This window comes from Carcharodon carcharias, chromosome 8 (assembly GCF_017639515.1).
Source record: "Carcharodon carcharias isolate sCarCar2 chromosome 8, sCarCar2.pri, whole genome shotgun sequence".
Lineage (NCBI taxonomy): Eukaryota > Metazoa > Chordata > Chondrichthyes > Lamniformes > Lamnidae > Carcharodon > Carcharodon carcharias.
This window is the reverse complement of record NC_054474.1, coordinates 99,676,264-99,702,178: the sequence shown is the minus strand read 5'-3', so window position 1 is coordinate 99,702,178 and position 25,915 is coordinate 99,676,264. Positions and strand designations below refer to the sequence as shown.

At 44.1% G+C, this 25,915-nt stretch overlaps 1 protein-coding gene across 2 annotated transcripts in view; it reads left to right on the top strand.

Annotated features, from left to right (window-relative positions):
- LOC121281130 (F-box/WD repeat-containing protein 11) overlaps positions 1-25,915 on the top strand; it is a 170,254-nt gene that overhangs the window by 63,615 nt on the left and 80,724 nt on the right. For both annotated transcript variants that reach the window (XM_041193837.1, XM_041193836.1), the window contains 2 exons: positions 3,407-3,469; positions 10,741-10,963. In XM_041193837.1, the coding sequence (XP_041049771.1) occupies positions 3,407-3,469; positions 10,741-10,963 (286 nt within the window). The remainder of the gene's footprint in view (positions 1-3,406; positions 3,470-10,740; positions 10,964-25,915) is intronic.

Here is a 25,915-nt window from a genome sequence, read left to right as displayed (position 1 = left end):
GGAAGTTCCCCTCCAAGTCACCCACCATCCTGACTTGGAAATATATCGCCGTTCCTTCACTGTCACTGGGTCAAAATTCTGGAACTCCCTCCCTAACAGCACTATGGGTGCACCTACGCCCCATGGACTGCAGCGATTGAAGAAGACAGCTCACTGCCACCTTTGCATGGGTAATTACGGATGGGCAACAAATGCTGGCCTTGTCAGCGATGCCTGCATCCCATGAAAGGATAAAGGAGGTGCGTTTACCCCAGAACCACTGGGAGAAGTGTGGGATTATCTGTTAATTTTGTAAGTTTCTAGTGTTGAGTTTGCACAGGTGGTACTGTACCTGAACAGTGACTCATGCTAAGCTGTTTTACTGCTTTGCTTTTCCTGATGTCTTTAAAGTATCCTGAGAATGTGGACGGAGGCTGCGCAGGACTTGGTGCTGTGTTACACAGCAGACCAGTGTTTAATCCTGAACGTGACAATACTGATATCTCAGCACCTGATGGAGAATATCTGTGCCATTTAAAGACTGTGTAGTTATGATCAGGAATTAGCTCCAAGCAGAATCGCAGACCCAAACCTACACCCGATGCAACCTTTGACTGATCATTACAGTTCTTATATTTTGGATTGAAATTTTTTTTTTTGTTAGATAAGACATTAATAAGCTTGTGGAATGGGTATATGATTGGAAAATGACCTTTAGTATTATAATAGTGAGGCAGTGCTTTTTGGTAGGGAGAGTAAGGTTGGGGACTCACTTAGTCCTTGGAAAGCAAGTGTCAAATTGGGCGGAGGAGCTAAGGGATTGGAGGATACAGATGCTCAAATCATTACAATTAATGGCTCTGGTTAATAAGGCCATAAAAAGACAGGTTATGCCTATCAAGAAAGACTGAACAGGCTCTTTTCTCTAGAAAAGAGAAGACTGATTGAGATCTTTAAAATTAGAAAAGAGTTGGATAGGGTAGATGTAGAGAAGATGTTTCCACTTGTGGGGGAATACTAATAAATGCAATAGGGAATTCGGGATAAAGTACTTTACTCAGACGGGGTAAAATGTGGCACTGTCTACCACAGAATATTTGAAGCAAATAGCACAGATGCATTGAAGGGGAAGTTAGATAAATTCTGGTGGAGAAAAGATTAGAAAGATATGTTGATGAGGTTAGATGATGTAGGGTGGGAGTAGACTTGTATGGAGCACAGACACTGGCATTGTCTTTTTGGGATGCACTGGAAATCCTATAATACCAGTGGCAAATGAGGCCATGTCTTTATTCCTACATAATGCTTGTACAGGCAGCGAGTATTGGACTGGGACTGTAGGATAAGTTCACAAATATATATCGCATGCACTTGCATTGTGATTTCCTCCCTTAACATGACACCAGCATATTGACTGAATGTCAAGTCCTAGGGTATCAGCTGTGGCTCAGTGGATTGCGACCTCAACTTTGGATCAGGGCTGTGGGTTCACTTCCCACTCCAGAGGCTTGAGCAGAAAATCTAATTTAGACCTAGCACTGAGGGAGTGCAGCACTGTCAGGACTGCTGCTTTTAGGATGAGACATTAAACCGAGGCTCCATCTGCCCTCAGGTGAACTTAAAAGATCCTACAACAGCATTTCGAAGAACAAGAGAGTTCTCTCTGGTGTTCTGGCCAATATTTATTCCTTAACCAATGTCACGTAGATTATCTACAGCAGACTCGGGCATGTTAATTGTATAACTATGGGTAAGTATACAAGTGGAGAGCGTTGATGGGGTGATTGCTTGAACACATATAAAGAGACACTCATTGACACTGGAGGAGTAGAGTTAAGCTTGTAATGTATGCTTGTAATATTTTACTCTGAATAAACCTAAAACTGAGTAAAGATTGGCTTCTGGTCTCCTTCACCAACTCGCTGTTGGGAGGCATGCAATGGGGGAAAACTGCCAGTGATAAAAATATTTTGGGAATTATAGGTCCTTTCACTTCAGAATGTGTTGTGCCAGAAATCTCATTAGCATTTACACGAATCAGTACTTCCGACACGTGCACACAAAAATCTCCGTCACCTCAGCATGAATGACGGCCACATGAGGGATGGGTTTTGTCAGGGTTGTACCTTGGTGCAGGGCTGTCAGTTAGTTGTGGTGAGTTCAGTTCTTGCATGAGCTGTTAAATTACTTTCTAGAAATAGAGCCTTTTGCGAAGAGATTGGAGGTGAGAAAGGAGTGTTCACCTGAAAGCTCTTTCAATCAGTTGTTGAAGACACTCGCACTAATCCCCATAGCCACAAGTCAGGCTCTGAAAATGACCTGCACTTACTTATATAGTGTTTTTCACAAACACTGGACATCTCAAAGTACTCCACAGCCAACAAAGTCTTTTCTAAAATGTAGTCAGTATTGCAATGTAGAAAATGCAGCAGCCAGTATGCACTCAGCAAACTCCCACATACAGCAAAGTGATAATGAGTGGCTAATCTGTTTTTTGTGATATTGATCGAGGGGCTAATATTGTCAGGACACCAGGGATAACTCCCCTGCTCTTTGAAAAAGTGCCATGGGATCCTTTGCTTGCACCTGAGCAGGCAGATGGGGCCTCAGTTAACATCTCATCTGAAAGGCAGCATCTTTGATGGTGTACTGCTCCCTCAGTACTGCACTGGAGTGTCAGCCTTGATTTTTGTGCTCAAGGCCTGAAGTGGGATTTGAACCTGGAACCTTGAGACTTCGAGGTCAATGTGCTATTAATTGAGCCATGGCTGACATGCTGGTTTGGAATTATTCTGTCAAATGCCTTGTGTGTATTGTTCTACTAAACTCCAGAATCCATTGAGAGGGGGCAGGGAAGAACCTTTGGAACATAGTCCGATAACCAGGATGATGTTCAAAATTGCAGTTTGCTAGCGCTCCGGTTCTAGAGGATGCTTTGAAACTACTTGTAATTTTGTAATTCTATTTCTCTTTTTTTTTCTCTCTCTCTCTCTCTCTCTGATTACTGTTATTACATGCTGAAAGCTATGCTAATAGTATAGTGCAGACACACTGATTGTATATTTGGTTGTCTCTTGGAGGAGGGGACCTTCTTACCCTAATCTCCCATTTGTGCTGTGGACAGTGACAGGCCGCAGGTTTCTCCCCATTGAGTCAGTTTTCTAAAGCCTGTAATCTGGTGGATCTTTCCTGTCTCTTACTGCTCAGTAAGTCATTAACTTCCCATTAGCAAGCTTCACAACATACACTACCAGGACTCTGTTATTCAGCACCTCCATCAGGCCTGTTAACATGGAATGAGGTTTGTACAGATTGGTTTGGATTCTGTATTGTCTGCATCTGTGGAATGCAAACGCCCCTGAAGCATTTAAACATGTTTCCCTGAGCAACTCCCTACCGTTTACACATTCTGCATCTTGTATTGCAGAATACATCTGGTATGGAGGATCAGAATGAAGACGAGTCTCCCAAGAAGAATACAGTATGGCAGGTAAGAGTGTGCAGAAAGCTGAGCACCATGGATGTGAGTAACATCAAGTAGACCAGGGACCTTGCTTTTTAATGAGCATTTTCATTGTGGCTGGCAGAAAATCAGCAGCACTCCCCATCAGTGTCACCATCAAGCTTATTTAGCCTGAGAAATGGTCATCGACCTAAAATGTTAACTCTGTTTCTCTTTCCATAGGTGCTGATTGACCTGTTGAGTACTTCCAGCAATCTCCCTTTACTTTAGGCTCATTTAGTGTTTGGTTTAAGAGCTGTCCAGCATTAAAATGTACTGGCTTAAGAATCATCAGCACTTTCCACTTGTATGGCACTGTAGGAAAAGTTGGATTCAAGGGTTCTGGCAATATGCTCTTAATTAATCTCAATTGCCCCCACTGCTGGGGCAGATCTGTTCCATGAGCACTTCATTGTAAGAGTTGTACAATTCCAGGTGTTTTTCCAGATCGGTCAGAATTTGTAGTTGTATTCTTGTCTCTTGACTATTTTACACAACCACCAGTACTGAAGTAAAAACAAAAAAACTGCGGATGCTGGAAATCCAAAACAAATACAGAATTACCTGGAAAAACTCAGCAGGTCTGGCAGCATCGGCGGAGAAGAAAAGAGTTGACGTTTCGAGTCCTCATGACCCTTCATGAGGACTCGAAACGTCAACTCTTCTCTTCTCCGCCGATGCTGCCAGACCTGCTGAGTTTTCCCAGGTAATTCTGTTTTTGTCACCAGTACTGAAATTCTATTGGCATTCGCAAGCTGGGAGACATTCTGTCTTTCTAAACTTGGTCTGTAGTTGAAGCTGTGTAACAGTTGGGTGGGATTCTGGTGGCAGCAGCAGTATTGGGAGTAATATGATGTGGTAAATTAAGAACTGAGTACTGGATTAAGTACAATTTTACCAGCAGCATTTATATAGTGCCTCCAACACGATAAAACCATTCAAGAAGACTCCAGACAAAAATAACCTGGGCACAGTGAGAGAAGAGTTAATGTTGATAGTCGAATGCATGGTCAAAATAAGGGGGCTTGAGCAGGCTTTTGAGGGAGAAGAATTTAGGAATAATATCGCACAGTATGAGGCTAAGGCAGCTGAAGGTAGAGCAGAGCCGGTGGGGGTGAAAGAAGCTAGGGGAGAGGGTAAGGCCATGGCCTTGGTGGGCCTTGCAGATGAAGGATGAGGATTCTGAAGTTGAAAGTGAAATGTGTCTAAGAAAGTAAAGCTGCAGGAAGGGGCTGTGTCTACGCCAGTGTGTCTCATGGGTAACGAGCAAGGCCAAAAGCCTGCTGGAAGAAATCTTAAAATATCACCAGGCTGCCCCTTCTCTCCCAGCACTAAGCCAAAACTATTGACAGGGAGAAAATCTCAGGATCTGATTGTATATGAAAAGATTCCAGAGTCTTATTGAAGTAGAGAAAAGCCTGAGGCCTAGTACTATTGAGACATGGCCCACAGCTTGGTTGGCTGCTTCCTAATCCAGGTAAAGACCAGGTATCTTGCTGGAGATCAAGGCCCAGAGCCAATAGTATATTGGCGGCAACACTAAATAAGCCCACTACTGGAACTGAAATGCACTTTACCATGTTAGATTTTGATAAGAGTATGCTGTAGTATGTGTTGAAAATGGACCTTCACAATAGCAACTGCAGATGGAGTGTAAACTGTTCATTTTGGATTGAATATGTAGCTTTAATTGGAGTGATTCATTCCTAATTGAGTGACGCTAACATTTTCGCTGCTTGGACTAATCACTAGTGCTGCCTGGAAGCATCTCCCTTTTGTTTGTGTTATGTGTTTAGCATTTATGTCAGACATTTGGTCTCCGTTATTTAAGCACAGTTATGCTAGTAGGTTGAAGCACTGTAACTTCAGTTCAATAATGTAAAGTGCTCAAACCATTGTGGAGTTTGATCATTTAAATGTTCCTTGGAAAATGGCTGCAAACTTAAGTGCAGTCATGTTGACAGCCGCCATGTTGTAGCAATTCAGCACTTAAAAACCTGGATTTGAATGAAAATTAACTCCATTCAAGAAGGCTTCATTCATATCTGCCAGTATGGAAATCTCAATAATATTTTTAATTAATGGTGGCATTTTTTGCTCAAGGTAAGGAATGTTGATAATTTCAGATTTCCAGCAATCACTTTTAAGTCCTGGGGGTATCAGGAGGACTAGTACTATCTGAAGAGATTAATGGCTGGGTTAGATACAGTAAAACCCCCTCTACACTTACCCACCAAACACTCCCAGGGCAGGTACAGCACAAATTAAATGCAGAGTGAAGCTCCTTCTGCATTCCAGTGTTTCATCAAACACTCCCAGCCAATGCGACATCACTCAGTTCAGTAAATAAGACCTGTGCTTCTCACTAATTGCCCTCTGTTACCTTTCCTGCTCCATTGTGCAGTTGGTGTGATGTGATAATGGCCCGTGGCTTCTTTGACAGCAGCCTCCACCAAACTTCCCAATCTCTAGCACCTAGTCAGACAAGGCCATCAAACACGTTGGAACATCAGCCCTTCCAAGTTGTTTACTGTGCTGACTTAGAAATAGATCACCATTTTTCCATCATCTCTAGATCAAAATCTAGGAACTCCCTGCTTAACAATGTGGGAGCACCTTCACCACACATTAGAGGTTCCAAAGGAAGGCCCACTGCCATCTTCAAGAACAAGTATGAATTGGTAATAAATGTTGAGCTAATCAGGGATACCCACATCCTAAGAATGAACCTCCGTTCTCTTAGTTTGTTACAGAAAATTAGCCAAGTTTTACATTGTTTGAGCTAAGTGCACCACTTCTTCCCACCTCTGTTTGCTCTTGTTTTCTTTGTACTTTAGCCTGACTTCCCCATTGGAACACCAACCACAGACCTGTCTGTCCCAAGCCTATGGTCGGTGCTGCTCTGCACTTGCTGCTAGATGTTGTTTGTGAGAGAGAGTGGGGACCTGGTGGTGCTAGAGCACATAATCTTCATTTGACGCTTACCCAGATGCTTACCATGTAGGTTCAGATTGAGATCTAAGCAGTGTTGGTGAAATGACAGCCATGTTTTTTCATTATCTGCATGGAATTGCTGATTTACCCCATAGCTGTGGGGGAGGCAGAAGCCACTTGAAGGTTCTGTTCTGTTCTGTTTAGAAATTTGCACATTCAATTGTTTGTGACCTTTTTGTGTCCCCTGCTTTTTACCTGCTCACTTCCCTGTAAACCTAGGAAGTGGGAAGTTTTCTTCTTAACTTTCTCTGTGCAGAAGGTGAGGGTTGGTGACATTGGCATAGAATTCTTCCCATTTTAGGTCCCCCAGCCTCGACTGCATCAAACTTTTTAAGGGGAGGCGGTGGCGATGGTATTGTCACTGGACTAATACTCCAGATACCCAGAGTAATGCTCTGGGGACCCAGGTTCGAATCCCACCGCAGCAGATGGTGAAATTTGAATTCAGTAAAAAAAAAAATCTGGTATTAAAAATCTGATAATGACCATGAAACTATTGTTGATTAATATAAAAACCCATCTGGTTCACTAATGCCCTTTAGGGAAGGAAATCTGCCATCCAGCTATGGGCCCCAGCTATGCCTGTCTCTTTATGGGGTATGTGGAACATTCCTTGTTCCAGTCCTACTCCGGCCCCCTCCCACAACTCTTTCTCCGGTGCATCAATGATTACTTCGGTGCTGCTTCATGCTCTTGTCGGGACTTGGAAAAATTTATTAATTTTGCTTCCAATCTCCACCCTCCATCTTTTTCACATGGTCCATCTTTGACACTTCCCTTCCCTTCCTTGACCTCTCTGCCTCAATTTCTGGTGATAGACTGTCCACCAATATCCATTACAAGCCTACCGACTCCCACAGCTACCTCAACTACAGCTGCTCACACCTCGCTTCCTGTAAGGACTCCATCACATTCTCTCAGTTCCTTCGCCTCCGTTGCATCTGTTCTGATGATGCTACCTTCAAAAGCAGTTCCTCTGACATGTCCTCCTTCTTCCTTCACCGAGGTTTTTCACCCACGGTCGTTGACAGGGCCCTCAACCGTGTCCAGCCCATCTCCTGTGCGTCCGCCCTCACGCCTTCTCCTCCCTCCCAGAAACATGATAGGGTCCCCCTTGTCCTCACTTATCACCCCACCAGCCTCCGCATTCAAAGGATCATCCTCCGCTATTTCCGCCAACTCCAGCATAATGCCACCACCAAACACATCTTCCCTTTACCCCCCCCAGCGGCATTCCGTAGGGATCGTTCCCTCCAGGACACACTGCTCCACTCCTCCATCACCCCCTACTCCTCAACCCCCTCCTATGACACCTCCCCATGCCCACGCAAAAGATGCAACACTTGCCCCTTCACTTCCTCTCTCCTCACCGTCCAAGGACCCAAACACTCCTTTCAAGTGAAGCATTTCACTCGCATTTCCCCCAACTTAGTCTACTGCATTCGTTGCTCCCAATGCGGTCTCCTCTACATTGGAGAGACCAAACGTAAACTGGGTGACCGCTTTGCAGAACACCTGCGGTCTGTCCGCAAGGATGACCCAAACCTCCCTGTCGCTTGCCATTTTAACACCTCACCCTGCTCTCTTGCCCACATGTCTGTCCTTGGCTTGCTGCATTGTTCCAGTGAAGCCCAATGCAAACTGGAGGAACAGCACCTCATCTTCCGATTAGGCACTTTACAGCCTTCCAGGCTGAATATTGAATTCAACAACTTTAGATCTTGAACTCCCTCCTCCATCCACACCCCCTTTCTGTTTCTTCCCCCTTCCTTTTGTTTTTTCCAATACTTAATATAGATTTTTCTTTCCCCACCTACTTCCATTATTTTTAAATCTTGTATGCCCTGCTAGTCCTTCCACCCCACTCCCACTAGAGCTGTACCTTGAGTGTCCTGCCATCCGTTCTTAATTAGCACATTCGTTTAAATAATATCACCACCTTCAACACTTCTTTGTTCCATTGTCTGTGACATCTTTTGATTATCTGCTCCTATCACTGCTTGCTTGTCCCTACAACCACACCACCACCACCACCACCACCACCACCACCCCCCCCACCTTAAACCAGCTTATATTTCACCCCTCTTCTAATATTCAATCAGTTCTGCTGAAGGGTCATGAGGACTCGAAACGTCAACTCTTTTCTTCTCCGCCGATGCTGCCAGACCTGCTGAGTTTTTCCAGGTAATTCTGTTTTTGTTTTGGATTTCCAGCATCCGCAGTTTTTTGTTTTAATCTGCCATCCTTACCTGGTCTGGTCTACATGTGACTCCAACCCACAGCAACGTGATTGACTCTTAAATACTCTCTGAAATGGCCTAGCAAGCCACTCAGTTCTCAAGGACAGTTAGGGATGGGCAATAGATGCTGGCCTGGGCAATAGATGCTGGCCCAGCCAGTGACGCCCACGTCCCATGAACGAATAAAAATAAACTCAGCCAAGCTGCATACCGATCTGCCTCAATGGTGTGTCTCCATCCCCAGCCTCAGTAGAGCACTACCTCCAGCCATAATTATACCACTGAGACCACTGCAACTAAACCTTCTGGTTTTCTGTTCAGTCCTTCATTATCTATAACTGGTTAAATGAGTGAGTCTGTGTTCATTGCTCAAGCTGATACACTCTGCAGGTTGGCTGTCTCTTGATAACTCTGACAATACTGATTGCAGGTTGGAGGAACCTCTATGAAAAGGGTTCCATGCAGCTCCTAGAAGATAAACTCATAACATGAGCAATCTGGTTGACCATTTTGTTCAGAGTTTGAACATGGAAAGGCAGCACCAACGGTTGTAAGATAAATGGGGGACTTGGTGTGGGCATCTTGGGAACAGAAGTAGATTGTTCAGTCCTTTGAGCCTTTCCAGCATTCATGGCCGATCTGTACCGGAACACCCTCTACCTCATTTCTCCAAATCCCTTAACTTTCTTACCTATCAAAAATTTATCTATCCCAATCTTGGGAGCTCAAATTGGCCCAGCATCAGCAGCCTTTTGAGAGGGGGGGGGGGCGGGGAGGGGCGGAGAAGGGTTCCAGATTTCCATTACCCTTTGTGAAAAGTGCTTTTTGATTTCACTCCTCAATAGCCTGGCTCTATTTTGAGATATCGCCCCCCCCGTTCTTGATACCTCCATCAGTGGAAATATTTTATCTGTATCTACTCGAATCTTTTTATCTTTATGAAGGTGAAGTAGATCATCTCACGACTTTAAGCTCTCACTGCCACCTACCCATGTAAATCCACACTGTTACTGTCTCATGTCGAACTGTTCGTTGTGGAGGAACACTCGCTGTTATTTCTTTCAATGATCTTGGTTTTCTGCCCCCTGCTCCCCCCTCCCCCCGGGGCCTGGTTCCATGAGTATGAGAAGTCCTCCATGTATGAGTGTGCCGTGTCGGCAGGTTACTAGACCAGAGTTGACTCTGACCCTGTCCTCACTTAATGTTCACACATGCACATTTGCTGCAGGGGGCAGCTGGGTAGCACTATTGCTTCTTAATGACCAGCCCCATTCCAGATGCGTGAGTGTGTTGGGATATTCTGAAGTCGTGGAGCATGTCTTTCTTTCTCTAATTCAGAAATGGATGAGATAATTATGGTGCCCTGACTGAGATTAGCTAACTCAGTGATTCTGAAATTTCAATCTCATTTTCTGTGCTGAGCTGTCCTGCCTCTCCTGCTGCTTGACCTAGTTTCCCAGTATAACACTATGGAGAGATATACATGACCAGATCAATACCATGTCGGTCTCCTTGCCTCACTTAGGATGATCTCTTTGATGATCTGCTGCTGTCATGATTTTTTTAAGTTAATACCTATAAGGCACCAAATATAAATATAGGTAGGATTTAATTTTTTTGCTTAAAGCTTATGTAGGCCAAGATAGCAGAGCTGATTTAAAAACAATTTAAGCTTCGGATATATTGCACCTATTTAATTTGTGCTGCCTCTTGTGATGTGCATGCTTTCTGTCAAGTAAATGTTTTGCAAAAAAAATTGCTGATTTATTGAGCTCAGTAGTCCTTGAGATGTCTAGAATATTTCCTAAAAGCCTGTGTGCTTTGATCTGAATGCTGCTTTCTTGCTTCTTTTCTCTTTCTCTCTCCTCCCACCCCATCACCCTTCCCAGCTTAGTGCAGAAAGTCTGCTGCAGTCTTTAAACTGTTTAGCATTGAAGCATCTGTATTGATTTGGTCTGGAACTTGAATTTAAGTGTCCATAATGTTTTTGTTTCTTTTATTTCCTTTTCTGATTAATGAACCCAGATCACTAATGGACCCCCTTCTATGATCGTCTCCAGAAAGCGACCTTCAGGAAATTACGAGAAAGAGAAGGATTTGTGTATTAAATATTTTGACCAGTGGTCTGAATCTGACCAGGTGGAATTTGTGGAGCACCTAATCTCCCGGATGTGCCATTACCAGCATGGACATATTAACTCCTATCTGAAGCCCATGTTGCAGCGAGACTTCATCACTGCTTTACCAGGTAGGGGGCGATAGCATTTGTAAATGTGAATGGTGTGAGAGCTTCCCTGGGTGTGGTCTTATTGGTCGACTTTTTAAATTAGAGAAAACAAGATGAAGGACAAAAACCCAGTGTGTGTAATGTATGATCAAAGTTGCAAAGCGTTCACTAGGAAGGCCTGGTTAAGTTAATGATCTCACAGGATGAAGTTTGGGTTTTACAAGGGAGAGGCTCATAGGAGGAAGGGCTGACAGAAGGAGGTAAGTAGGTTAATCATTTTGAGAACCTGGGAATGAATGAATTTGAGAAACAGATGGTGTAATCAGTGTTTGGAGGAAATGACAGGAAGAACAGAACGGCAATGCATGGCAAAAGCAGGAAGTGGGAAGGGGACTGTGGGAAGAATAACTTCAAGGATGAATATTACCTGGTTACTTACGAGCATTCAGATGTGTTTGCTGCTGGCACTGGAATGACACAATGGTAATATACACTTAGTTCTAGTCTGTCACATTGATAAATTGATCTAGGATGCTTTTAAAAGTATGTGTGAGCCTCATTTTTAAAAAAAAAAACAAATGGCATCTCCCCTGAAACATCCGTTATAAGATTGTGGTGGGCATAAGCTCTCTGTTAATCCTTTTTGTAATGGCTTATGATGACTACCATTTTTATGAAATTGGCAGCTATAGGATGAGGTGAATGAAGCTGTGGTTAGGTGAAGCTGCATCTTGGTTTGAAAAGTCTGAAGATTATAATGAGAGAATATTTTGTATTTCATAATATTTAAACAGTCGTGCAGACACATCATTCAGCCCATCATGCCTGTGCTGGTGCTAGCCCTTCAATTGTAGCTGTCTACTTTAGCACCATTTCACTGCTCTTTGCTGTATCTTTTTATATTCCTTTTCAAATACCTACCGTTTGAATTTTATTATAGTCTTTACCTCTAACCACTTGTGGTAAAGCTTCTAGGAATCCCCTGTGAAAGAATTCTTCCTTCTTTCTCCCATTTTGTTTTAATAATGGTGCTTAAGGATATTTACAGGTAATTAGTGATTTAAGATCAGTTTTTAATGTACCTTGTAATGCTCAACCTTGCAGTAATACCCCTCAAATTATGAGCCTGATTTGGTCTTTGCACTTTATTATTGAGTTGTCTTTCTCCATGATTGTGTTGTCTGGGGAAGATGTCCGCTCTCTGAACAGAGCTTTGTGGCATCTGATAGTTCCGGAATCATTACAAAATTACCCAGCAGTTTGTATTTTGATTGAGAAACTTTTCTCCAAGTGGTTGTGATACTAAATCCAGCAGGCTGGCAACAGACCTGCAGGCCCACTAATCTAAGCAATGACAGCATCAGTATAATAAGTGGCTTAAAGGGTTTTTTACATTACTTTCTTTTTTAAAGCTCATCAAAGTGAGTACTATCATTGCAAAGCAAGACTTTTTCCCATTCCAGATCCATTGTCAGCCCCAAGCAGTGCCAGGTCAGGTACAGTACAGGTTAAAATTTCCCAAGCACTGACCACTGTGAGATATCTCACACCTATTGTCTGCGGGCCTGTTGGGATCAGGGAGAGGTTTGTGCCCTATGTTCATGCCTATGAGAAACTGGACTGTCTCTGCGCAAACTCATTTCACGTGTAGCTAACAGGTAAGCAGATGTTCCTCCCATCAGCCTGGGTTTGATTGGCTCCAGTTTCCAGAGATGAAATGCTGCTGACTAAGCCAGCCATAGCACCACCCAGTTCCTCAAGGTTTACTTTTAACTGACTGTGGGTGTGGTTCTGATGACATGGCTGACATCAGTGCAAGATCAGTGTCATTAGATAATCTCTCAATTCCTGAAAGTTGGATTATTTTTCTGCTAAAACACTCTCCAGCAGTATCCTGTTGTGGCTGTTGTATATTTATTTAACAGTTGTGTTGTCACAGGTTATTTAAAGTATTAGTTTCAATACAAATTCCACTTTGCCTAAAATTCCTGAATGCTATACGATGTTCATCAAATGGTTCTCATAATTTAGCCCCTCAAATTGCTTCCAGTATGTGCAGTAACCACCTGCCCAGTACAGACCAGTAACCATCTGTCCTTTACTGGTCTTACACAGTTCACAATGCTCCCTCCAGTCACAATTCTGCTTTTTAATAACAATAGTTAACTCTACTGTGGGATGTTTGTACACTATCCATTGTGTGTAAATTTCATACCCCTGTTAAAGTCCCAGTGACAACTGACTGGAACTGTGGACATGATGACCAGAGAGCTTGTGCAGTGGTTGATGCATTTTGCCAAATAACCAGGAGATGGCAGCATTAGCTAAGAGTTCCCACAGAACCAGCTTTTAAAACTCCTATTCATCTCATGCCATGGAAACTGTAGTGATCTGGCAGGGCTTGAGCTTAAACTGGTATGCAAGATGGAACCTCCAAAACCCTCCAGTTTAATATTCACCGCAACACATGGGATTCCTGTACTGCAAGGAGCTCTGTCGAAATATCTTCGTTCAGAGTGTAGCGTGAGGCTAGTTAGTGCTTTGACTGGACATGGCTGGAATAACAGATGGAAGCCACATTTGAGCCGATAGTAGCACACCCACATCTGGATTCAACTGGCTTCTTTATCCCTTCCCCACCTATATGAAAACAAATTAAATCTTTCATAAAAGTGCTCTCAGCTCAGGCAGTCAGCCTCTAGAGGGTGCTGTTTACAGCATTGAAAAGGATCAAGTCCTTGATTTTAATGAGAAAAGTTGCATTTTATGAGATTAATTTCTTTGCTTGTATCTTTTTCCTCACCTCTCCTCTCCTTCCCAAAATATAAATACTTTTTAATCACCAAGGTTCTTTGCTGGTCAGTGGCATAGCGCTGATTGAGTGTGTGAAGATGCCTTCAGTTTTCTCACCTTGCAAAGGTGACTTGAGGATTTAGCATTTATCACCACATGAAACCAGGCTGCTCCTCATTAACCTCGTGTCAGCCAGACATTTTCTATTATGGGTGAGAAGTTAGCCCTATGGGCATGGGGACAGAGTACCCAGTACAAAGCAAGGTGCATTGCAGCCTGCTTATGTTCCCGAATGGCGGCGCACGCACACCTAGCAGGGATTTGTGTTTGGGCTTGTGGAACATTTATTTCAATGTGTTGGAGCATTAACATTAAACAAATATTCTTGAAGGAAAACGGGTGACCAGCCAGAATAAGCATCCACATTTGAAATATTTTGTATCAATGGAAACGTTTCTGATGTTGAATATTAAGAGTGGGACTAGAGAAACATTTAGAACCATAGAACATTTCTTAAATTGCTACATTTCCTGTATATAGAAAGTGAAATATTACTAACTGTTTTCTTGGGTAGGGGAAAGACATGCTGCTGCTGTGTCCACAGGGCTTTTCTTTAGCCTGCACATTTTTGTTCCTTAAAAAAAGAACTTTCTATTGCACCAATCAAAAATTGGGAAGTTAAGAATGAGCAAGGAAGCTGAAGGGAGTGTTTTTAACCCCCAGTGAGCTGAGGGGCAGTTATTGAAGTGGACACCATAAAATGGGTCGGGTATGACAGTGTAGTGATAATGCACTGGTAATTCAGAGGCCTGGGCTAATAATCCAAAGAACATCAATTCAGATCCCTCTGTGGTATACTGAGAACCTCAATTAAGCTATTAAAAATATAAATAAATCTGGAAATAAAAAGTTGATATCAGTAAAAGTGACACTGAAGCTCTGGATTATCATGAAAACCCCACTGGTTGAAAAAATGTCCTTTAGCGAAGGAAGCCTTCCTTTCTTTTCCAGGTCTGGCCTACATGTGACTGTCATTGCACACCAATGTAGTTGATTCTTAGCTGCCCTATGAAGTGTCATAGCAAGTCAAATTTAGAACTAGAGACAGCAATAAATGTTATCCTTGCCTGTGATGTCCACCTCCTGAGAGTAAGTGAATGGGGAGAAAAGAGGCCATTAGATGCATTTCCTGAAAGGAGAGAAATGGGATTAATCTGTTGAAAGAGAGGGAAAATTGCATTTTCCTGTTCTTAGAAATGTTTTTATTACATGCAAACTTTCCATCTAGATTAAGCTCAGGATTTTTTTGTAAAGCTTTATTCAAAGTACTTTCAGTAGCTGCCTGAGATTTTAAGAAATATGTGTGACAGTAGATGACCTTTGTAGTGAGTTGCTTTACTTAGGGGATGTTGCATCATACAGAGGCCAGACTGGATTGACAACCATCTGCTTGCATTTTTTCTGAAATGAAAACATTTTGGATTCAAGCGGGCATAGCTTAATCTGAAGCTGCCGCATAATTGGCATCAAAATTTGAGGAGCTTTATTCTGTGTGCACTATATCTAGGTTGGGAGTGCATCAGATCAACACCCAAAATAGAAAATTGTTCCACTTTCTGCTGTGGCATTTCTCTGCTTCTAGCCATAACACGGCTGTTTAATCTTCCTGACCCACGTAGCTAGGCATTTTACAGTGAGTACTGCAGTAGTGAGGATTCTCAGTCTCATTTCTTTCTGCTGACTGTGGCTTGAGTGCATCAAAGAATGCAGTGCCAGGATGAAACAATGCTTCCGCTGCAGTTCACCAGTTAATATGAGCAGCATCAGGCAAAGATATCTAAGCTGCAGTCCCATGGCTATGACATTAGTCCTCAAAACTCATGCCTTGGTCTTATTTCTTAGTTTGTCCTGTTCTTGAATTTTATGGACTTTGGGTTTTGGAAAGGACTGACTCTAGTGATAATTCATTGTTTGGATTTAGAAATTATACACCATAAAATGCTTGCAGGTGGATGTAAAAGACCCCATGGCTCTATTTCAAAGAAGAGAAAGGGGGATTTCTCTGGTGTCCTGGCCAATATTTATCCCTTAATCAACATCACCAAAAAAATTAAATTATCTGGCCTTTATCATATTGCTATTACTGGGAGCTTGCTGTGCATAAATTAACTGCTGCATTTCCAAAATTGCAACAAGAGGCTACACTTCAAAAGCACCTCATTGGCTGTAAAGCGCTTTGAGATGTCCGGTGGTCATGAAAGGCAGTACATAAATGCAAGTCTTTTTTTTCTGCTGGTGTCGGCAGCTTGAGACATCTGTTATTAATGGAAACAAGAATTTAAACTTTATATGCTGCTCTTGGGAGGATACCCATTCTTGTGGTCCATGGCAACAAAGTTTTAGGGATGCCATGTTTAAGGCAGTGGAATGTAAGCGAAGGGCTTTACATAACTTCTTAAAAAAGCATCGTGATACCTCAGTATGGTCAAAATAACATGGTTTCTGTTGGTATGTTTGTTCCCTTTGCTGCAGTACATCTGTTATCAGTTAGAGATTTGCCTTAATAGTTGGTTCCCATAATGTGGTACAGCTTATGCTATGACCTATGCAGGATTTAAAAGAAACCTTCAGTGGGTTATTGCAGATGGTGACTTTCCTACAGGTCACTAAATCATCTCCAAGGCAAGTACATCATTCCGTAGATATTGAGACTAAAACAGCAGCTACCTCTTTGGAACCTGAGGGTGTAGGCCATTGGGTCCTGGGAATTTGTCAGCTTTCAGTCCTTTAAGTTTCTCTAGTACTTTCTCTGGTAGTAATTACCTTACGTTCCTCACTCTTAGTAGCCCCTTGGTTACCACCTTTATTTGAAACCTAGCTTGCTTCCTTCAGTGTGAAAACAGGCACAAAATAATTTGTTCAATCTCTTTGCCAATGACCTTTCCTGTCTCCGCCTCTAAGGGACCATCATTTACTTCAGCTACTCTCCTTTTTATATACTTGTAAAAGCTTTTACAATCTACTTTTATGTTCCTGGCTAGTATACTGTCTTTTTCCTTTTTTTTTAAACCAACCTTTTGGCCATCTTTTACTGGTTTCCAAAACTCTCCCAATCCTCAGGCTGATGACTATTCTTTGCAATATTATAAATAAGCCTCTTTTAAGACAGTACAACCCTGAATTGCCTGGAAAGCCATGGATGAATCTTTCCTGTGGCTTTGTTTTTGAGTGGAAAGTATTCTTGTTGAACATTTTGACTTTTTTTACTGTCACATCTTTTAGTCTATTTACTCAACGACCATAGCCAGCTTTCTCCCCATACCTTTGTAATTGACTTTGTTTAAGTTTAGGATTCTTGTTTGGGACTGGAATACATCGCTCTTAATCTTAATCTGGAATTTAAGTGAAATTTTGATCACTTTTTCCCAGAGTATTGTTTACTATGAGATTACTAATTAAACCGGCTTCATTGCACAAAACTAGATCGAAAATATCTTGCCCCTAGTTTCAATGTGTTGTTCTAGAAAGCTGTCACCAAAGCATTCTACAAACACATCTTCTACGCCACCTTTGCCAATTTTATTTGTCCAGTCTATATGAAGGTTATATGATTATTGCAATACATTTGTTTCAAACTCCAATTATTTCTTGCTAATTCTCTGTCCAATGGTATAACTACTTTTAGGGGACCTATAAACTACTCCCACCAATGTGTTTGAATTCCTGCCCTCTGTATGTGATGCCTCCTGTTGTTAAATACCAATGACCTGTCCAGGCCCCACACAAGCAGTGACCATTTGGGTGAGGTGCTGCATGGTGACCTGTACTGCAATAAGAGGCAATAACTTAAGGAGTGGAGGACCATCTCATGGTCAGTTTGGACATGATCGAAGCCTGATTTACAGCATTGTTTAAGTGAGTGAATAAAGGTGCAGTAATGGAGTCAGCCTTGTTTGAAATTCAAATTCTACAGCCAGTAGATGGAGTTATTGTGATGTGATATGGTATTGTAACCTATGTAAAGAGAAGCTCTAAATGAGTGACACTTCCTTAGGGAGTTTCGGCCAATTTCTCCAGTCCCTGGTTGAGTCACTGGCCAATTATATTTATCCTTCAAACATACCTTCTGCTTGATTGACCAATGATCCACGACCCTGAACAACAGCCAATATGAAGACGCCATTGAAGATTTTTTGACTCCAATGTTTCTAAATGGGTTCCCACTGTACTTCCAGAAGTAACCTGGGGAGTTTCTGATATTCTAAATAGCCACAAACCTTTGTGACACTTCCAAAACTTGGGGGGATGGGGCCACTTGGGTCAGGAGCTAAGTAAACTCAACAGTTAGATTGTAATTAACTTGTATGTCTGCATTGTCCCTTATATAAAGAAAAATGTGCAGAAATGGTCCTTCAGCTGGAGAGTGTTTAAGTTTAAAGTTTATTTCTCTTAATTTAATAGTATAATAATAAAACAGGGCATCTCCGTCCCACATAATGCAATAGGGGATTTAATAGTTAGGAGAACAGATGAGATGTGGTTCCAGGATTATATATTTGCCTCCCTGGTGCCAGGGTTGAGAATATCACTGAGTGGCTGCACAGGTTGAGGTGGTGTCGAAAAGTCAGATGTCATGGCCCATGTTGGTGCCAGCAACATAGGTGGAAGGAGAAATGTGGTCCCACAGGTAGATTTTAGGGAGCTAGGAAAGCGACCAGCAAGTAGGACATCACTGGTAGTTAAGCCTGGGACCACACAATGAGTATACAAATCAGAGATTAGAACATATGAATACCTGGCTGGAAAGGTGGGACATTGGGACCGGTTCTAGGGGAAGTGGGACCTGTACAGGTTGAATGAATTGTATTTTAACAGAGCCAGTACTGATGCCTTTGTTACTGCTGTTGGGGAAATTTAAACTAACTAGGCTGAGGGTTGGGAACCAGGATATAGCATTGGAAAGGAGAAACAAGGTACATGGAGGATTGAAGAAGACATTAGAAATAGTAAAGTATTGTGGGATCAGACTGAGGGAATGCAGGAAGGTCTAAATTAGTTTTACAGTGCATGTTTGTGCATGCTGCAAGTATGATTAATAAGGTCGGTGAGCTGCAGACACAACCACATGGAAATATGATGTTATGGTGATATCCTGGAGGAGGCCAGGACAGAATCTGTTTGAATAGAGCTAAACGATAGAGATGCAATTACACAATGGGGTGTGTGCAAAAGCCACCAAATAGTGGAAAGGATAGAGAGGAGCAAATTTGCAGAGAAACTAGGTACAAAAACTATAAAGCAGTGATAATAGAGGGCTTTAATATACAGTTGGATAGTGAGTTCGAGGGAATATTTTTAGGAGAATTTTCTTGGGTTGGTATGTTTTTGCTGCAATGAGGAAAGTGGCATTGCTGATTCTGGTTCTGGGAAGTGAGGTGGTTCAACCATTAGGAGCACTTAGGGAACAGTGATCATAGTATCGTAACTCCTAGGTTAGCTATAGAAAAAGATAAAGCAATTGATTGGAGGAGGGCCAATTTCAGTGGTGTGGGAATGGATCCGGTCCAGGTAAATTGGAGTCAAAGATTGGCAGGCAAAGCTCGAATGGAACAATTGGCTGCCTTTAAAAAGGAGATGGTTTAGGTACCATCAAGATACATTGCTATGAGGAGAAGGCTAGAGCAACCCAAATCAGAGTGCCTGAGATGATGATTATGATAGAGAGTAAGATGAAGCAGAAAAAACAGATGTCAGGCTGATTAATAGTGAGAAGCAGGCTGAATATAGAAAGCTCAGAGGGGAACTGAAAAGGCAACGAGAGACAAATAGTGCATGAAAGAGACTGAAAGCTAAGAAATTAATCTAGAAGTCGTCTGTTGGCATATAAATAGTAAAAGGATGATAAGATGAAAGGTGGGAGCCACTTAGAGATCAAAAAGGTGACCTGTGCATTGAGGCAGAGGGCATGGCTGAGGTACTAAATGAGTATCTATTTACCATACTGCCAAACTCATGTTGGAAGGGGAGGTAGTTGAGACACTGTGCTAAAAATTGCTGAAGCAGGTGGTGTTAGAAAGGCTGGCTATACTCGCAAGTTGATAACTAACTAGGACTGCATGGGATACGTTTAGGGATGCTGTGGGAATTAAGGGTCAGGATCGCATGAGCACTGTCCTTGATCATCCATTTCTCCACAGGTATGGATGTGATGCCAGAGGACTGGAGAATTGCAAATCCACCCTTGTTCGGAAAAGGATGTAACTGTAAACCCAGGCCAGTCAGTTTAACTTCAGTGGTGGGATTTGATAGATATGTTCAAAATCATGAGGGGTCTAGACAGAGTAGATAGAAAGTGTTCCCATTCGTAGGAGGCTCAAGGACCAAAGCACACTGATTTAAGGTGATTGACAAAAGAATCAACAGTGGATCAGGAATGCCTTGCCTGAAGAGTGTGCTGGAGGCTTGCAGAAATGAATTGGATAAGCACCTCCTGAAAGAATTTGCAGAGCCAGGGAGGAAGGCTGGGGATGTGAGACTAGGGCTAGCTAAGTTGCTCTGAAGAATGGAAGGAATACGATGGCTGAATGAGAGTGGAGGGGGTTGTTGCCTTGCTCTGATGCTGAACTGGGGTTGGGTGGGTGACACCTTGCTCTGATTACTGCATCGGGGGTGTGCGATCACCCTGCTCTATAGCTGGTTTGGGGGGCCAAGGGGGTTGCTGTGCTGCTCTGACGCTGGTCTGGGCCATCGAGCGGGGGCCTCGCCCTGCTCAGCAGGCCATCGAGTGGGGGTGTGGTGTCTGCTCAGTTAAAAAGCAGACCCTCAAAGGCAATAATCTCTGGTTATTACCTGAGCCACTTGAAAATTAGCACAAGGCATATAAGATTAGGGAAATGAATGCGTGGCTCAAGGACTGATGTGGGATAAGTGAGTTCCAGTTTGTGAGGCAATTGTAGTGGGCAAAGTGGGACCTGTACCATCCAGACGGTCTACACATGAACCATGCTGGGACTGATGTTTTAGCGAGCTGCATAACTAGGGAAGTAGAGAAGACTTTAAACTAATTAGTTGGAGTAAGAGATCAAATTTGGGAAAATGTGGTAATCCAAGGAATAGAGGTAAGGAAAAAGGGAAAGGTGTTAATATGGGAAATCATAAACAGGATGTGACAGGAAGGGATAGAGAGTACAAATCTAAGAATAAATCAGTCAAGGCTAGAGGTTATAAAAATAACAAAAGGGCAAAACTAAAGGCTCCGTAGCTGAATGCAAGTAGTGTTTGAAGCAAAAGAGATGAACTGATATCATACTTATTTATTCCAATTTGCCTCTGTAATGGCTATCAGAATGCAATGCTGCAGGGTGACATAGATTGGGACCTGAATATTGAAGGGTATGTGACACTTAGGAAGGGCAGGAAAAGCTGGAGGGGCAGCTCTAGAAATTAATGATGGTGTCAGCACATCAGAGAAGGATGACCTAAGTTCAGGAAACCAGGATGTAGAAGTGGTTTGGGATGAGATGAGGAATTATAAAGGCAAGAAGTCACTTGTGGGAGTGGTGTAAAGGCCCCCTAATTGTAATTACATAGTAGGACAGAGTATAAAAGAAGAGATAATGGGAGCTTGCCAGAAAGGCACAGCAATAATCGTGGGGGATTTTAATCTACATATAGACTGGAATAATCAGATAGGCAAAGGTCGCCGAAATGAAGAGTTCAAAAAATGTTTTCTGTATAGTTTCTTAGAACGGCACGTCCTGGAACCAACTAGAGAGTAGGCTATGTTAGATCTGCTTTTGTGCAATGAGATGGGATTAATTAATCTCATAGTGAAGATGCCCCTAAATAGCAGCATATGATTGAATTTTTCATTCAGTTTGAAGGAGGGAGAATGGTTCCAAGACTAGTATTTTAAACTTAAATAAGGGCAATTATGTCGGAATGAAAGCAGAGCTAGCTCAAGTGAACTGGCAAATGAAGTCAAGGTATAGGTCATTAGAGATGCAGTGGCAAGATGTTTAAAGAGGTATTTCAGAATCTCAGAATAGATTATTTCCAATGAAGAAAAATTCCAAGAGGAAGACCCACTATCCGTTAACTAAAAAAGTTAGACAGTATCAAACTTAAGGAAAAAGCATATACTTGTGCAAAGTTGGGTGGCAGGTCAGAAGATTGGACAGACGGGTGTGTTTTTGGTGTGTGTGTGTGTGGACGCTGACGGGTGTGTTTCTGGTGTGTGTTTGTGCGCAGGCGCTGACGGGTGTGTTTCTGGTGTGTGTTTGTGCGCAGGCGCTGATGGGTGTGTTTCTGGATGCTGACAGGTGTGTTTTCGGTGTGTGTTTGTGTGCAGACGCTGACTGGTGTGTTTTTTGTGTGTGTGTGGACGCTGACGGGTGTGTTTTTGGTGTGTGTGTGTGGACGCTGACGGGTGTGTTTTTGGTGTGTGTGTGTGGACGCTGACGGGTGTGTTTTTGGTGTGTGTGTGTGGACGCTGACGGGTGTGTTTTTGGTGTGTGTGTGTGTGAACGCTGACGGGTGTGTTTTTGGTGTGTGTGTGTGAACGCTGACGGGTGTGTTTTTGGTGTGTGTGTGTGTGGACGCTGACGGGTGTCTTTTTGGTGTGTGTGTGTGGACGCTGACGGGTGTCTTTTTGGTCTGTGTGTGGGGACGCTGGCGGGTGTGTATTTGGTGTGCGTGTGCGCGGACGCTGATGGGTGTGTTTTTGGTGTGTGTGTGTGGACGCTGACGGGTGTGTTTCTGGTGTTTGTGCGCAGACGCTGACGGGTGTGTTTTTGGTGTGTGTGTGGATGCTGACTGGTGTGTTTTCGGTGTGTGTTTCTGTGCAGACACTGGGTGTGTTTTTTGTGTGTGTGTGTTGATGCTGACAGGTGTGTTTTTGGTGTGCGTGGACGCTGACGGGTGTCTTTGGTGTTTGTGTGGGGACGCTGACGGGTGTCTTTTTGGTGTGTGTGTGTGGACGCTGACGGGTGTCTTTTTGGTCTGTGTGTGGGGACGCTGGCGGGTGTCTTTTTGGTGTGTATGTGTGGACGCTGACGGGTGTGTTTGTGGTGTGTGTGTGTGTGGGTGCTGACGGGTGTGTTTTTGGTGTGTGTGTGTGGACGCTGACGGGTGTGTTTCTGGTGTTTGTGCGCAGACACTGATGGGTGTGTTTTTTGTGTGTGTGTTGATGCTGACAGGTGTGTTTTTGGTGTGTGTGGACGCTGATGGGTGTCTTTTTGGTGTTTGTGTGTGTGGACACTGACGGGTGTGTTTCTGGTGTTTGTGCGCAGACGCTGACGGGTGTGTTTCTGGTGTGTGTGTGGACGCTGACGGGTGTGTTTTTGGTGTGCGTGTGTGTGGACGCTGATGGGTGTGTTTTTGGTGTGTGTGTGTGTGGACACTGACGGGTGTGTTTCCGGTGTTTGTGTGCAGACACTGACGGGTGTGTTTCTGGTGTGTGTGTGGATGCTGACGGGTGTGTGTGGATGCTGACGGGTGTCTTTTTGATGTTTGTGTGGGGACGCTGGCAGGTGTCTTTCTGGTGTGCATGTGCGCGGACGCTGATGGGTGTGTTTTTGGTGTGTGTGTGAACGCTGGCGGGTGTGTTTTTGGTGTGCGTGTGTGCAGACGCTGATGGGTGTGTTTTTGGTGTGTGTGTGCGCAGATGCTGATGGGTGTGTTTTTGGTGAGTGTGTGGATGCTGACGGGTGTGTTTCTGGTACGTGTGCGGATGCTGACGGGTGTGTTTTCGGTGTGTGTTTGTGCGCAGACACTGACGGGTGTGTTTTTGGTGTGTGTGTTGATGCTGACAGGTGTGTTTTTGGTGTGCGTATGCGCGGACGCTGATGGGTGTGTTTTTGGTGTGTGTGGATGCTGACGGGTGTCTTTTTGATGTTTGTGTGGGGACGCTGGCAGGTGTCTTTCTGGTGTGCATGTGCGCGGACGCTGATGGGTGTGTTTTTGGTGTGTGTGTGAACGCTGGCGGGTGTGTTTTTGGTGTGCGTGTGTGCAGACGCTGATGGGTGTGTTTTTGGTGTGTGTGTGCGCAGATGCTGATGGGTGTGTTTTTGGTGAGTGTGTGGATGCTGACGGGTGTGTTTCTGGTATGTGTGCGGATGCTGACGGGTGTGTTTTCGGTGTGTGTTTGTGCGCAGACACTGACGGGTGTGTTTTTGGTGTGTGTGTTGATGCTGACAGGTGTGTTTTTGGTGTGCGTATGCGCGGACGCTGATGGGTGTGTTTTTGGTGTGCGTGTGTGTGGACGCTGACGGGTGTGTTTTTGGTGTGCGTGTGCGCGGATGCTGGCAGGTGTGTTTTTGGTGTGTGTGTGTACGCTGACTGGATTGATTTGTGTGTATTTGTGGAGGCTGACGGGTGTCTTTTTGGTGTGTGTGTGTGTGGACGCTGACGGGTGTGTTTTTGGTGAGCGTGTGCACGGACGCTGATGGGTGTGTTTTTGGTTTGTGTGTGTGTGGACGCTGATGGATGTGTTTTTGGTGTTTTCATGTGGATGCTGACGGGTGTGTTTGTTGTGTGTGTGTGGACACTGACGGGTGTGTTTCTGGTGTGTGTGTGTGTGTGGACACTGACGGGAGTGTTTCTGGTGTGTGTTTGTGCGCAGGCGCTGACTGGTGTGTTTGTGGTGTGTGTGTGTGGATGCTGACGGGTTTGTTTGTGGTGTGTATGTGGATGCTGACGGGTGTGTTTCTGGTGTGTGTGTGGATGCTGACAGCTGTGTTTTTGGTGTGTGTGTGGATGCTGACGGGTGTGTTTTCGGTGTGTGTTTGTGCGCAGACGCTGACGGGTGTGTTTTTTGTGTGTGTATTGATGCTGACAGGTGTGTTTTTGGTGTGTGTGGACACTGACGGGTGTGTTTTTGGTGTGCGTGTGCGCGGACGCTGACGGGTGTGGTTCTGGTGTGTGTGTGTGGACGCTGACAGTTGTGTTTCTGGTGTGTGTGTGGACACTGACGGGTGTGTTTCAGGTGTGTGTGTGGACACTGACGGGTATGTTTTTGGTGTGTGTGGACACTGACAGGTATGTTTTTGGTGTGTGTGGACACTGACGGGTATGTTTTTGGTGTGTGTGGACACTGACGGGTATGTTTTTGGTGTGTGTGGACACTGACAGGTATGTTTTTGGTGTGTGTGGACACTGACAGGTATGTTTTTGGTGTGTGTGGACACGGACGGGTATGTTTTTGGTGTGTGTGGACGCTGACGGGTGTGTATTTGGTGTGTGTGTGTACGCTGACAGTTGTGTTTCTGGTGTGTGTTTGTGCTCAGACACTGAAGGGATCTGTTTCTGGTGTGTGTGTGGATGCTGATGGGTGTGTTTTCGATGTGTGTTTGTGTGCAGACACTGAACGGTGTGTTTTTGGTGTGTGTGTGTGGACGCTGACGGGTGTGTTTCTGGTGTTTGTGCGCAGACGCTGACGGGTGTGTTTCTGGTGTGTGTGTGGATGCTGACTGGTGTGTTTTCGGTGTGTGTTTCTGTGCAGACACTGATGGGTGTGTTTTTTGTGTGTGTGTTGATGCTGACAGGTGTGTTTTTGGTGTGCGTGGACGCTGACGGGTGTCTTTGGTGTTTGTGTGGGGACGCTGACGGGTGTCTTTTTGGTGTGTGTGTGTGGACGCTGACGGGTGTCTTTTTGGTCTGTGTGTGGGGACGCTGGCGGGTGTCTTTTTGGTGTGTATGTGTGGACGCTGACTGGTGTGTTTGTGGTGTGTGTGTGGGTGCTGACGGGTGTGTTTTTGGTGTGTGTGTGTGGACGCTGACGGGTGTGTTTCTGGTGTTTGTGCGCAGACACTGATGGGTGTGTTTTTTGTGTGTGTGTGTTGATGCTGACAGGTGTGTTTTTGGTGTGTGTGGACGCTGATGGGTGTCTTTTTGGTGTTTGTGTGTGGACGCTGACGGGTGTGTTTTTGGTGTGCGTGTGTGTGGACGCTGATGGGTGTGTTTTTGGTGTGTGTGTGTGGACACTGACGGGTGTGTTTCTGGTGTTTGTGCGCAGACGCTGACGGGTGTGTTTCTGGTGTGTGTGTGGATGCTGACGGGTGTGTTTTCGGTGTGTATTTCTGCGCAGACACTGATGGGTGTGTTTTTTGTGTGTGTGTGTCGATGCTGGCAGGTGTGTTTTTGGTGTGTGTGGATGCTGACGGGTGTCTTTTTGGTGTTTGT